The 14,580-nt window shown below is 37.0% G+C and overlaps 1 protein-coding gene across 2 annotated transcripts in view; it reads left to right on the top strand.

The window, feature by feature from the left end:
• Positions 1-14,580, top strand: part of PPP3CA (protein phosphatase 3 catalytic subunit alpha) — a 298,887-nt gene that overhangs the window by 257,809 nt on the left and 26,498 nt on the right. For both annotated transcript variants that reach the window (XM_065877944.1, XM_065877945.1), the window contains exons 9-10: positions 7,549-7,674; positions 10,118-10,192. In XM_065877944.1, coding sequence (XP_065734016.1) covers positions 7,549-7,674; positions 10,118-10,192 — 201 coding nt within the window. The remainder of the gene's footprint in view (positions 1-7,548; positions 7,675-10,117; positions 10,193-14,580) is intronic.

The raw sequence follows: 14,580 nt of genomic DNA, 5'->3' as shown, positions 1-14,580 counted from the left end.
AAGTACTGAATTGAGCAATTTAAACATTAAATTTCTCAAGAAACCCATGCTGAAAAATATCATTATGACAGAATTACCTGAAAATTACCTATAAATTGAAGACTTGAAATCTGTCTTCATAAATGCCTTGAACACTTACTTTGAGCCTAACCTTATGAGCCATAGAGTAAAAGTGAGTTACAAGCGTAGCCCTTGCTCACCAAATACAGTAACCCTCATGAACTGGTAAATTTCCTTTGAACTAGGTCATGCCCTTTACCTAGGTCACTAACAATAAAAAAAAGGAATCTTCTTAAAACAGAATCCATCAGGCAAGTATAGGACATTGAGAAGAAAAAAAAAGGAAACAGGAGTGAGAAGTCAAATTTCTAAATGGAAGGAATCGTAGAGATTGTGTTTATAGATGCTATAACAGGTACTACAATAACTATGCATATATGTGAATGTACATATATATCTTCTCAAGTTTTTAAACGAAACTTGTACCCTCCCCAAAGTAATCTTTATGGGAACATATAGATTTTTAAAAATCTGTAGCATCTCTCCCAGAGAGAAGACCCTTTCATGCAGCATACCAACATAATCTTAAAATTCTGCCAAAGGACATTATGAGTACATAGTCCTACCTCAAGAATTTTATCCATCAAACTATCATGTCTCCTTCTATGATGGTAGGACTTTGCCAAAAGAACACACTGATGCTACGTTTTCTACCAGGGTATCTGAGGGTGGAAGAATTGAAAGGAAAAAACATCCTGGGCCTATTGTGCTTTTTTTTTTTTTTGCGCTTTTTCTGGATGGCTTCCAGGGATTCTATTTGCTTTCCTCTCATCTTTGTTTCTTTTCTGTCCCTCTGTCCCATCTTTTGAAGTGGGGAGTGGATTGTCAATTCGAGTTGAGATAAAAACGTTAGCAGAAGGGTGAAAAGAATAAAATTTATCATTTCCCTTCTTTTGAGCTCTTCTCTCCTCTATCTTAGAACTGCCCTAGTAGTGTTGAGAATGCCTGAGGTATGTAGGGAACATTACAGTTACTAATCTGAAGACTTTCAGAAAAAGAGCTCTGTGTTCCTCTTAAAATCGACTTGGAATGTGTTGAACCCATGGTTCGGTGAGCTCGTCAATGCATCTTGCTAGCAATATTTTGATAACTTCTCTTAAACTGGAAGCTCTCTTTGACCTTTCTATTTTTGTCATGTACTGCTCTGTCATCAGCTTCCCTGATGATGGCAGTTGTAAAGAAGATGCTGCAAAATGTTATCAAGTTTTTGTGAACTATTGGTTTTTGTGTCTCATCAAAATTTTTAATTTTAAAAAGTAGGAGAGACCCCTTTAATTTACAGATTTGGATATGGCCTAGCAATTTATGCATGCTTTGATAGACGGAGGATTGAATTAAGATCTAGATTCTCTTTCTCGGGCTTCACTATATTCAGATGGCCTTGTGGTATCATTAGAAATAATAGAGGTCCAGTGCCCCTTCCCTATTTCCTAGTAGGAGCAGTCTCTTTTTTTTTTTTTTTTTTTTTTTTTGTTTTTGCTTTTTTGTTTCTTGCGGTATGCAGGCCTCTCACTGCTGTGGCCTACTCCCGTCGCGGAGCACAGGCTCCGGACGCGCAGGCTCAGCGGCCATGGCTCACGGGCCCAGCCGCTCCGCGGCATGCGGGATCCTCCCGGACCGGGGCACGAACCCGTGTCCCCTGCATCGGCAGGCGGACCCCCAACCGCTGCGCCACCAGGGAAGCCCGGAGCAGTCTCTTTATCACTGACTTTTATATCTTTTACATAAGCATGATGGGACCAACTAATTGCATAATTTTGCAACCATAATTTTGACATCAGAGAAAGAACTGGCAGTCAGGTCTCCAGATTCATGGGGATTAATATTCTTTCTATTATACCAAATTTCTTCTGGCTATCCTTCATCCCTGTGTGTGCAACAAAAGAGCATTTGTTTCTGTGCTGTCTGGTCTGCTCTGAACAATGGTTCATAACCTAAGGCCCGTATATGTGTCATAATCCCTCTCCGGGCCTCTGATACAATTGGTAAAGGACATGAGGTCATGTGTATTGCCAGCGGAATAGAGGAGTTCCTTGATGGTAGACTTTGTTCTTTTTTCCTCTCTCTATTTCTCAGACAAGGTCTCAGGAGGTGGTCTCGAGTGATTCTTGAAGTACAACCATTTGTATTATTTATATGCACTGGAGATAAACATCTTTCAAGTACTTCAGAGGAGAGCACCCTGTTAGGGCTCAGTTGAGTTCTGTAATTCCAGCGGCAGTCAGAGGAAGGTGGCAGGGGTGGAAGATGAAACGTTAACTGTGAATTTCATGACGGAGTATTTGGGACTGTTCTGGTTTAATGTTTTTCATGTATTTTTGCAACATATATATTTATGCAAAAAATCAAAATTCATACATTAATGTAAGATTATTCGAGAAGTATATTTGCATGAGTATTTTATGTGGCTGAAGAAAAAAGAATATATATTATTGCACTTGCATTTTTAAATGAAAGCTATTTATTTATTTTAACATGTTTATTGGAGTATAATTGCTTTACAATGGTGTGTTACTTTCTGCTTTATAACAAAGTGAATCAGCCATACACATACACGTGTCCCCATATCTCTTCCCTCTTGCGTCTCCCTCCCTCCCACCCTTCCTATCCTACCCCTCCAGGCAGTCACAGAGCACGGAGCTGATCTCCCTGTGCTATGCGACTGCTTCCCACTAGCTATCTATTTTACGTTTGGTCGTGTGTATATGTCCATGCCACTCTCTCACTTCGTCCCAGCTTGCCCTTCCCCCTCTGCATATCCTCAAGTCCATTCTCTAGTAGGTCTGTGTCTTTATTCCCATCTTGCCCCTAGGTTCTTCATGACCATTTTTTTTTTTTTTTAGATTCCATATATATGTATTGGCATACGGTATTTGTTTTTCTCTTTCTGACTTACTTCACTCTGTGTGACAGACTCTAGGTCCATCCACCTCACTACAAATAACTCAGTTTCATTTCTTTTTCTGGCTGAGTAATAGTCCATTGTATATATGTGCCACATCTTTATCCATTCATCTGTCGATGGACACCTAGGTTGCTTCCATCTCCTGGCTATTGTAAATAGAGCTGCAATGAACACTGTGGTACATGGCTCTTTTTGAATTATGGTTTTTTCAGGGTATATGCCCAGTAGTGGGATTGCTGGGTCGTATGGTAGTTCTATTTTTAGTTTTTTAAGGAACATCCATACTGTTCTCCATAGTGGCTGTATCAATTTACATTCCCACCAACAGTGCAAGAGGGTTCCCTTTTCTCCACACCCTCTCCAGCATTTACTGTTTGTAGATTTTTTGACGATGGCCATTCTGACTGGTGTGAGGTGATACCTCATTGTAGTTTTGGTTTGCATTTCTCTAATGATTAATGATGTTGAGCATTCTTTCGTTTGTTTGTTGGCAATCTGTATACCTTCTTTGGAGAAATGTCTATTTAGGTCTTCTGCCCATTTTTGGATTGGGTTGTTTGGTTTTTTGTTATTGAGCTGCATGAGCTGCTTGTAAATTTTGGAGATTAATCCTTTGTCAGTTGCTTCATTTGCAAATATTTTCTCCCATTCTGAGGGTTGTCTTTTCATCTTGTTTATGGTTTCCTTTGCTGTGCAAAAGCTTTTAAGTTTCATTAGGTCCCATTTGTTTATTTTTGTTTTTATAGAAAAATAAGAATAAAGTTCTATTAATAGCCTCTTAGAATTACTGAGAATATTCGTCAGTCTTTGTGTTAATGATGAGATCTTTGCTGCAGAAGTTTGTGAACATCATTTGGGTCTGGAAGAGGTCGTGTAAGTTATCTGGATAAAGCCATGTAGTGAGGTGAGGTAATTTAGACATAGAGACATCAAGTGACCATGTGTCTTATAATTCATGACAGAATCCATCTCTCGGTCTGGGCGCCTGGCCTTCCAGTCCAGTGCTCCTTTTTTTAAAAAAAGAATAAATGTGGAAGGAGAAGGGTGAGAATATTGTGGAATACTGGAAAGTTGAGGCACTTCAGGTTCAAACCCAAACTGAAGTTTGCTGCTTCTCGTGTGTGCCCTTGGGCAAATAACCTCTCTGCTTATTTTGAAAATGCAAGTAAGAATCACTTTTGAGAGAGATTGCAAAGATTTGTGATTATAAAAGACCAAATATAGTGCCTGGTATAGAGCAGATGCTTAGAAAACGTAGCTGCTGTTAACTGGTATTATTTCTGTTGTTAATAAACAAAAAAAAAAATCTGTAAACAGTATCTGCTTTATCAGTAGGCACGCAGATAAATTAGGTTGAGCCAATGTTGAATGAATAAATGCTTTGTCTCACCAGCTACAAAACAGAGCTTCTGCTTTATCTATTGTGGACAAGCCTTATCCACACTTGTGAATGTGCATCCTATTTCACTTTTCTCAAACATGTATTTTGGCAAAAAGCTAAAACCTCTTTAATTATGAATACCATATTCAAAGTTAAATTAGTATAACAGCTGGGACTAGAATTCATACATTTATAATTTAGGAGAGAGAGAGGGTGTGGTGGAAAGGGAATGGATTTGGTGTCAGTAGAAGCTGAGTTTGAATAGGAGTGATATCTTCCAGTTAGTTCCTGGTTGCATGATCCTAAGAAAGTCACTTCATTTCTTGACCTCAAATCCTTAGTTTATAACATGAGGGCAGTCACATCTGTTTCTCAGATTTGTGGTAAGGTTTAAGTGACATATTATAGAAAGCCTCTCTCTTTCATCTGGGGTACTGTCAGTTATAACACTTACTTTCCTTCTTCCTACTGTACCAACCTAACACTAATAAAAAGTGGGGGAGTGGACTTAGAGGAGAAATTACTCTTCAAAAAGATGACTTAGAAACTTAAGAGATCCTTTTGAAGATGGGAGGATCCATTTCTGCTAATAATATGCAGTATTCAAAAATGGTAAAGACCTTTTCCATGAAGCCGGTGCTCAGGGAGCAGTTAGCAAAAGCGGGAAGTACTTCACCTTTCCCATCTGGCAGATCCCAAGTATTGGTATTGTAATTTGCCATGAGTTTTTCATTTTGCATGTTTCTGATACTATGTGAATGTATCCTTAGGCCAAATGACATATCACATAAATGATAGGATAATGCAAAGATGAACAGGTTTACAGAATTGTATGCGGGATTCAGCATTCCATGGGAAGAAGACAGTTAACTCCCTCCATATCAGTGTGGATTGCATTATCTGCAATTCCTGTCCCCAAACCATCTGTGATTCTGTTCCCTGGAACTGGGTTGGTCAGCCTGAAATATGATTCAAAGGAAAAAACCTCACTGTTCTCAAGTATGATTTTTGTTAACTTCAAGCTGCTGAAAACATCCACTTTATTATTCAGCTGCAATATGATGTATGTAGTATGCAAATCACAGAAAACTATACATCCTTCCCGTGCTCTGCACTGATCGACCCCACCAAGATTCTGTTAGTTCTGAGCCACACTTTAACAGTAGCATTGCTGCTGTGGAATACATCCAGAATAGGATAAGCAAGATGGGGGAAAGGCTCTAGAAGTGGTCTCATGTGAGGAAGGGTCAAAGGCATTAGGAAGAATTTTCTTGAAAAAGATTATAGGGAAAATACCAAGATGTATCCTTAGCTTCTGAGCATCTGTGCTAAGAAGGTGGTATATGGAACATAAAGATAGAGAGCCTGCTGTATGGTACTTGTCCTTACAGCCGTAGGGAGACGTTGGATATATACATATACACTTAGAATAGCTGTGATCAAAATTGAATAATAAATGCAAATAGAGCTGTAAGTCAAGGGCTTTTGGAATTCAGAGGAGAGACATCCACCAGAGGAAATCAGAAACGATTTCACAGAGGGGATAGTGTTTGGGCTGGGCACCGAAGGATGGGAAGAATTTGGAAATTCAGAGTTTCTGAGAAAACATTCCAGGTGGAAGGAAAACGCAGAGTTATGAAAGCAACGTTATGTTAAAGATGTCGATAAGTAGTTGAGTAAGATATTAGTGCAGACGTTCGTGCAAAGCTCAAACCCAGTAAACTCCCAGGAGCTTTTCAAAAAAATATATATTTTTAAGGGATATCTTTATGCATAGCAATCACATGCTATAACATCTTCCACATACAAAAGTCAGTCCAAAAATTAAAAAGTCATGAGATGATTAATTTTTCTATATTTTAAACCGCCAAACAAAACCAAGAAAAGCTCATTTGACAGCATCTAGGATCTGTTCAATAGTTTCTGCTAATATAATGCTAATCATGCTATGATAGGATAATAACAGTAAAATCTTGCCAAAACTCAGCAAGGTACAGTGTGAGAGTATTGTTCTTAATATTTAAAGGACTGTCATTTAGAAACAGAAGTATACTTGATCTGTATTTTTCCAGAAGGCAGAACTAGGATCAGTAAGTAGTAAAGAAGGTTTAAATTCCCCCTGAGAATTTCCTACAACTTAAAATCGTCTATCCGTAGAGGAGATGACCCTATTAAAACAGGTAGCTTTTGCTTCATTGAAAGTATTCACGGACACCTGCTCACCCTGTGTCCCGATTGCTATAGATGAGGTTCTGAACCTGGTTAGAAGTGAGACTAGCCATGCTCTTAACATCTCTGCAAGCGTAACATCCCATGTGAGTGTGTGTCCAACCTACAGATACCAGGCAAAGCAGAGTGAAGCAGGCAGATTGATTTTCCCATTTTTGAGGATGGTGCATCCTTTTCAGAAGTCAAAGGTGGAGTCAACATCGGCATATTATTTAAGGCAGGATTCAGTCCAAACATTTTACTTTATTAAGTCAGGAGTGCAGTCTAATTTAAACTATTTTGTACAACTGTTGTGAGTTGTACAACTGTTGTGAGTTGTACTGGAAAAAAGTGTGCTTTAAAAACAATAGATGTAAATTCTGTTCAAATATTTAAGGATATTATTAAATTATATCACACTAACTTAGCTATGCCACTTTTATTCGTGTCACCAGGTATTAAATAAGACTAAAATGGGGGGCTTCCCTGGTGGCACAGTGGTTGAGAGTCTGCCTCCCGATGCAGGGGACACGGGTTCGTGCCCCGGTCCGGGAAGATCCCACATGCTGCGGAGCGGCTGGGCCCGTGAGCCATGGCCGCTGAGCCTGCGCGTCCGGAGCCTGTGCTCCGCAACGGGAGAGGCCACAACAGTGAGAGGCCCACAGAAAAAAAAAAAAAAAAAGACTAAAATGTTCTTGGCTGCAAAAGGGGCTTGATCCAATTCCTGACATTTGATTAACTATCTTATATAGATATTTGCCAAACTATAATGCCATTTCATGTATAGTATTTATACATTGTGCAGTTAGATACTACACTGAATGAAGTTTAAATCCATAACTAAATAAACATTCATGACCAATGAAGCTGTTTGCCTTCATGTTTTGGAACTTAAGTCAAATATATAGTTGAATTTTCTTGATCAACTCAAGCCATGTGTAGAAGCAGAAATATGTGCTTGTGAATCTAATGTCCTTCTTTTTGTTTTCTTCAGCTGCAGTATTGAAGTATGAGAACAATGTCATGAATATCAGGCAATTCAACTGTTCTCCTCATCCATACTGGCTTCCAAATTTCATGGATGTTTTCACTTGGTCCCTGCCATTTGTTGGGGAAAAAGGTATGTTGTGGAATCCTGAGATGTTCTTAATGAAATGGTATGGGAAGGAAGGAGAGGTAATGCAGCCTTTTTTACCATGAAACAGTCAGAAAGAGAAACACTTCGGCCTAACCAGTAAAACTCACAAGCTTTACCGTAGGAGCAGTGATTTGAAAGTATGTCACTGTATATGCTGTTAACAACATGCAATGAGTGGAATTAAGGGGAAATAAAAGAAGTGAGGAATATTAGGATAATTTATATAACCTCATTAGAATAATCCAACCCTTTAAAAAATAACAGATTCATAGTTTTGATTGGCTTCAAGCTATAATGGCTACCTTCTTTTCTTACCCCTTCGCATTATAATTCAAAAGTATAATTTTATTTTATAGACTACTGGTCGAATTAAAAGTTTGCGATAACCATGCTTTCCTCACATTTCTGATGTTAATAATAATCATTGTACGAAAGTGATTAGTGGCTACAGTATTTTGAAACACAACATGTACAATAACAAAAAAATAGTTCATTTTAAATATAGTGGCCATTAGTATAAGGTGAGACAAATTTACATTTAAAAAGTTATTAGCATGCCCCAGGTTTACAGAAGAATTGGCCTTATCCTTCTTTCCTTCCTTCTCCCTTTATTTGGTTTTTATATTTTGACCTAAACCTCAGCAAAAATTTGGAGGAAAGGCCTGCACCCACTGAACTTGAGTTTTCAGTTCAGGAGGTTTAATGGTGATAATCTGGATCATTCCTCATGCAACATCTTGAGCATCACAGAGAAGGTGAACGTGCACTGTAGTAAACATAAGAGCTTGCACGTGTTTCAGAAAAATGATGTCTTATGGGGGGATTTTAGAGAAAAGCTGTACATTCTTCTGAAACATTTGTTTGTTTATATTAATACATACGTGTAATATATTAATATGTGTAGTATTTATTTTCCTACAGTCAATGTGTTTTTTCTTTAAATATTCTATAAACAATTAAACCCGAGAATCTATGAATTGTCAGCAAAGAAGTCTTCCCTTTCAACACCAGAATAAGTCAAAAGTAAATTTTAATACTTTCTGATAAATGTTCCCAGTACTATTCCATGTCACCACTTCCTTGCACCCATCAGATCACAACATGGACACAGAAGCACTGAGAATCCTGACAACTACCCTTGAACACCCTTCATTTTGGTTGTTTCCATTAATTATTCAGATTTTGAACATCTGTTATAAAAGAATGTATTAATATATTCGTGTACATAATTTACGTTTTTTTCTCTTTTTTTTTAACTTTATACTGGAGTATAGCCAGTTAACAATGTTGTGATAGTTTCAGGTACACAGGCGAAGGGACTCAGCCACAGATGTGCATGCATCCATTCTCCCCCAAACTCCCCTCCCATCCAGGCTGCCACATAGCATTGAGGCAGAGTTCTCTGTGCGATACAGTAGGTCCTTGCTGGTTATCCATTTTAAATATAACAGTGTGTACATAATTTACTTTTGATAATTAAACTGAAGCTCTGAGTTAACGTTGGCTCCAATGAAGTTTTACCCTTTATCATATATCTTCAATGCTAGAAGAACACTGATTTTAAAAAGTAACTCTTGAAGAAATAGTGGACAGGCTTCTTTTCACATTCGTGATAGAACCCAACCTAATTTTTTAAAGCGTTCAATGCAAATAACATGTAACTTAGTGTAAAGTGTTGCAGTACTAATTTTCTGTGTATAATGCTTTTATACAGCCCTCTTATAATCTATTTACTCAAGTAAATTTCTCATTAAACTTACCTGAGCTTCATTTGTAAAACCTTTTTGAAAATGAAGCTTAATGTTGTATATGTGTATATATGTATATGTATGTGTATATATATATATATATATATCAACACATTCATTTTTTAAAATCAATATTCTCACAACTACCTCAAATATATTAGTTCATAAATCATCAGTTTTTCTTAAACACAAAACCACATTTCTATCACTATTCTGGGTTCTCTGGGGGACTAAAACATTTAAAAAAGAGATCTAGCATTCACTCGATCCCTATGAACATAAAGTTTGTAATCTGGTCTAAATCTAGCAGCATCATTGTACAAATAAATAAAAATTCAAAAGTAACCATTTTCTCCTTCATGGATTATAGTATATTCATATCCACATTTTTCTTTTGTCCACTGTCTATTGACCTATAGCTGGTAAATGTTACCATTAGATTTTGTAGGCATGAGCTAATGATTTTAAAAATATAAAGTCTGCATAGAAATACAAAGCCTGTTATCTTTTATGGTCTGAATTTTATAGAAACTACTTACAGGAAATTCCATCTTCAATATAGGTAAGATTGTTATTGCTAAGCCTGGTCATTAACAGTGCCAGGGTAATAATTAAGGTTATAGTAGAAAATGTAGACTTTTTTTTCCTTTCTTTCTTTCTTTCCTTTTTCTCTTTAGTGACTGAGATGCTGGTAAATGTCCTCAACATCTGCTCAGATGATGAACTGGGGTCAGAGGAAGATGGATTTGATGGTAAGAGCCTCGAGCCTTTGTGCTAATGCTGTTTGCCAAGTAATTACTTGGTGTCTTGTAGGTAACCCTAAGAATAAATTTCTAAGATTTAGATGTGTAAATCATAACATACTGCTGAGAATGAAAGATATTATTATATTTTCTAGTTGCTTTGAAAAAATGCAAGAAAAAACTTGAGAGAATTTCCCCCTTACCCTGAAAACATAGTTGAAGCTGTGAACTACTTTAATAAACATCTTTCGGTAGCTCACATTGCTAAGTGAGTTTTTTGGCTCTTTTAGTGAGGTTGTTTCTGTCAATTATTCAAATTTTGGTGTCTATGATAAAAGATACTTACACATTGGTATATTGGTATTTATGTCAACCCCAGTATTTTTTCATGCCTATAATAATTAATGAATAAGCTATGAGGTTTTTTATTGTTGTTTTTTAAGATACTATTTGGTATTCAGTTACCCTTGAAGAATACATTTCTATAAAAGACAAAAGATTCATGAGGTGAATGAAGATAGAAAAAATGACTCTGGGTCTTACAAAAGGACCCCAAACTGAATGGAAACTTACAAAAAAATGTAGTTGGAGGAGGAAAGTGCAAAGTTCACTTCCATAAACATTTACTAAGTACCTGCTCTGCACAGGGCACTCGGGATTCCAAAATGCATTAAAGACCTAAGAAGAAGTTGCAGTCTGGTTAGAGAGATGGATGCGTAAACATTATAATATCAATAAAATAAGTAAAGGGGGAAGGTAGCAGTGGAAACTAGATATTGTGGCAAGTTTAAATTGATAAAATTTTTACCTTTAAAAACTGCACTTGGGTAAAATGAAGCAAGAATGTGGCCCTTGCCAAAAGTTACTATCTGAACAGCATGATTTAATATTTACTTGGGCTTAATACAGGTCACATCTATGAATGCAGAATACCTAACTCTGTAGGCAAAAGTAAAGTAAAAGTGTCCGTACGCTCACGTAAATAGAGTATATACTTAGGTAAATTTAAAGTGTACAATTATTCCTACCATCTCATGGTTTAAGTAAGAACTTACTTAAGTAAATATATTGATATATTTTAAAATACTCAGAAGCTCAATGGATATTCTGTGCTTTATCCAGATTCTAGATGTTTCATATGTTATAGCCACAGTTTACCATCATTAACTTTTCCAGGGTAGTGATATCATTTAAGAGATATTAATCTTCCCAGTGAAAGATTAGGAAGAGGCTATTTTTTCCTCAGGAAAGAATACTAATCTGGTGGAATCTAAATCTTAAAAGTCAACAGACATTTTGCAGTAGATGCCTTTCACTATGTTCCTGTTATTCCTCAAAAGAAAGATTAATTAGCATTAATGCAGTGATGCATCTCTGTTAACAGATCTCTGTTTTAGTCAGGTTTATTGACCAATAATTATAGTATAGACAACATACTAAATATACAACATATGGTATATTCAATAGAATAAGTAAACCTGCATATAATTGTAATTATGTTAACCCACTCATTCAGCAAATATATATTGAGTACCTACTGTGTGCTTCCAGGTCCTATAGCCAAAAGTATCAGCACATTTCAACAGTGCAAGTAGTATTACCAAGACCACCTCAGTGTTTACTTCACTTATAGTGAGTTCTCTTTATCCACCCATTCAGTCACTTACATGAAAGGATATATTTTGGAACTTCCTCTGCTTTAAAATTATTAGTTCCAGTCAATATACTGTGCTCATCAGCAGTTGCTTTTAAGCTTGTTTATTCCAATGATAGGAGTGCATGTCCTTTTCAAGGCACTTGGAAGAAGTTTTTCTTTCTAAGCAGACCAGTGAAATCTTACTACCATGCTTAAATCTTAGGTTAGTCCTGCAGAGAAACAGCAGGACTAAAATATGGGATTTTTCAGTTCAAATCTCACAAATTTACCCTCTAAGGAAAAAAAAGAAAAGAGAAGTAAAAGTTTTAATTAAAAAATATGTTTAGGGCTTCCCTGGTGGCGCAGTGGTTGAGAGTCCGCCTGCCGATGCAGGGGACGTGGGTTCGTGCCCCGGTACGGGAAGATCCCACATGCCGCGGAGCGGCTGGGCCCGTGAGCCATGGCCGCTGAGCCTGCGCGTCCGGAGCCTGTGCCCCGCAACGAGAGAGGCCGCAACAGTGAGAGGCCCGCGTACCGCAAAAAAAAAAAAAAAAAAATGTTTAACTTAGAATATTATACATTTCGGAGTAAATCATGAGAAATGTTCTTTAGTGCTTTATTTTAACACGGCACAAAAATTATGGATTTCCTCAAAGGTACTCAAAGAACAACTCATAAATCTTCCCAGAACTCTTTAACTCTTTTTGGAACAATTGTTTATTGAGAACATATATTTAAGTTTTTTTTTCCTTTTTGTGTGATATTATTTTCAACCTTAGGATAAAGGTTCCAGTTCTCCCACCCTGTTCCTCCTGTAGGCAGCCTGCAGAGTCTGTCTCTCTCTGGGGGCTGGCCCTCTGCTCTGCCTATCAGGCTCCTGGGCTTGTGGTTGGCTCCAGAGGTAAAAGCAGGAATCAGAAGACATCAAAGGACTTAATTAAAGCACTTCCTGCTCTTTCTAAAGGGGAGCCATCTCTTGATGAGTCCTTATCAAACCCTTCTCAATATTTTGCTTGGTATCCAACATCAAGCTGCAAAATCCAAGGTAGTAATGGTGCCTTTACAGACCATGCCTATCTGTGTATCTTATCAAGTGGACTTCTTTGTGTTTATAAAGTCTATTGCAGACAGAAATTCTCCTCCTATCCTTGAGGAGTATAGGTGTGGGATTAATTTTGCTTCTTTTCTATGTTCTGTCAGCTCCCCTTTACCACTTAACGGTGACGATGGCAGCAGCTAACACTTATGTGTTAGGCATCATTCTAAGTCATTTATATGTATTAACTAATTGTACCTTTTGACCAACAAAAATTTGTAATTATTAACTATCACTTACTTTAAGGAAATTTTCTAGGTTATTTATGTTATCGCTAACCCTCAAAACAACTTTTTGACATAGGTGCTATGATTATCCCAGTTTTACATATGAAGCTAGACAGACTCAGGGCAGTGAGGTTAAAACCTAAGGTCACAGAGTTAGTGAAGTAATGGAGCCTGGATTCAAACCAATGTCTGCCTGGTTCTCAGGCTCTTGAACTTTCCACAACCTGTGATTCCAGTGCTTGAATTTTTGTTTTTTTAAACAGCATGATGCTTTTTTGTTTTTAACAGAACAACACTAATAGCTAAACTTATACTTTAGTTCGTTCTGTTAAATATCCATAAAATTACAAAAAAAGATTTTTACATTATTATTAGGCCATGAAAGTCAAAGCAAATAAAATAGTTTTGTGCTACTCTGTTAACCTCAATTTACTCCAAGAAGTTATGCGTTTGATAATGTGAAAAATTGTATTGTATCTGAGCAGACAAAGAGTCTCCTGGCTCGCCTAGGCTTCTGCTGGGTAGAAATCATGTCATGAATCTCTCCTCCTTAGCTTCTGCCTTACAAATAAAGGAATTTGATAGCCTATCTAGAAAAAGATCACTGTTTTATATTGGTCGATGGTTCCTTTATGTTGAAAATAAAATACTAAACTTCTTTTATCTTGAAAAGTTTTGAAGCACTTTAATGCCAAGTGATGTCTTTTGAGGATCTAGTTTATATGTATTGGGGTCTTTGATTCCTGTTTCCACTTCTGATTTTGGATGATAAAATGATAGTCTGGTTTCAATTTGGGTTTGTTATTCACCAGAACATTTCAAAGAAGGAAGAAATCCAAGTAGATGTATCTCATTTGGTAGTTGATTCTCATTAAGGAAGAAGACTCATTTCAGACCAAGGATTAGTAAGTGATCCCAAAGTGTTGGCAGGGGGTTGGGGGGAGCTGACAGAAATCAAGCAATCTGCATCACAGAACTTTCTTTACTGTTCATTGTTATAATAAGGAAGTCTGGAAGAGCAGTAAGCATTAGAAACCTAATGACAGTTTCATGAGTTAGAAATATTTATTTGGAACTTTCTTTTAGCTCTAAAATCTTAGACTCTGAGATCACTTTATCTATCTATCTATATATATACAAGTTATATTTGAAACTATGATATGTGATAAGTCTGGCTAACAGGAAAGAATTGTGGAGGTAAAACTGAAATCCTGTAGAATAAGAAAGGAAAGAAAAAAATAATAAAACTAATACATTTTAAGCCAAATATAGTTTCAGGCTGCCCTGGAAAGACTTAATATTAAATTAGAATTTATGTCTCTGTTTTCATCTAAGGAGCAAACCACATGGTGGAACTCTTATCCTTTATCCACATTTTTGCCTTATCCTAATGTTAACCACAGGCAAGTCACTGAATATGGGATCAGAGCAGGTTTTT

Source organism: Phocoena phocoena, chromosome 5 (genome assembly GCF_963924675.1).
Source record: "Phocoena phocoena chromosome 5, mPhoPho1.1, whole genome shotgun sequence".
Taxonomy (NCBI): domain Eukaryota; kingdom Metazoa; phylum Chordata; class Mammalia; order Artiodactyla; family Phocoenidae; genus Phocoena; species Phocoena phocoena.
Note: the sequence above shows the minus strand (reverse complement) of the source record. Positions and strands in the feature narration are given on the sequence as shown.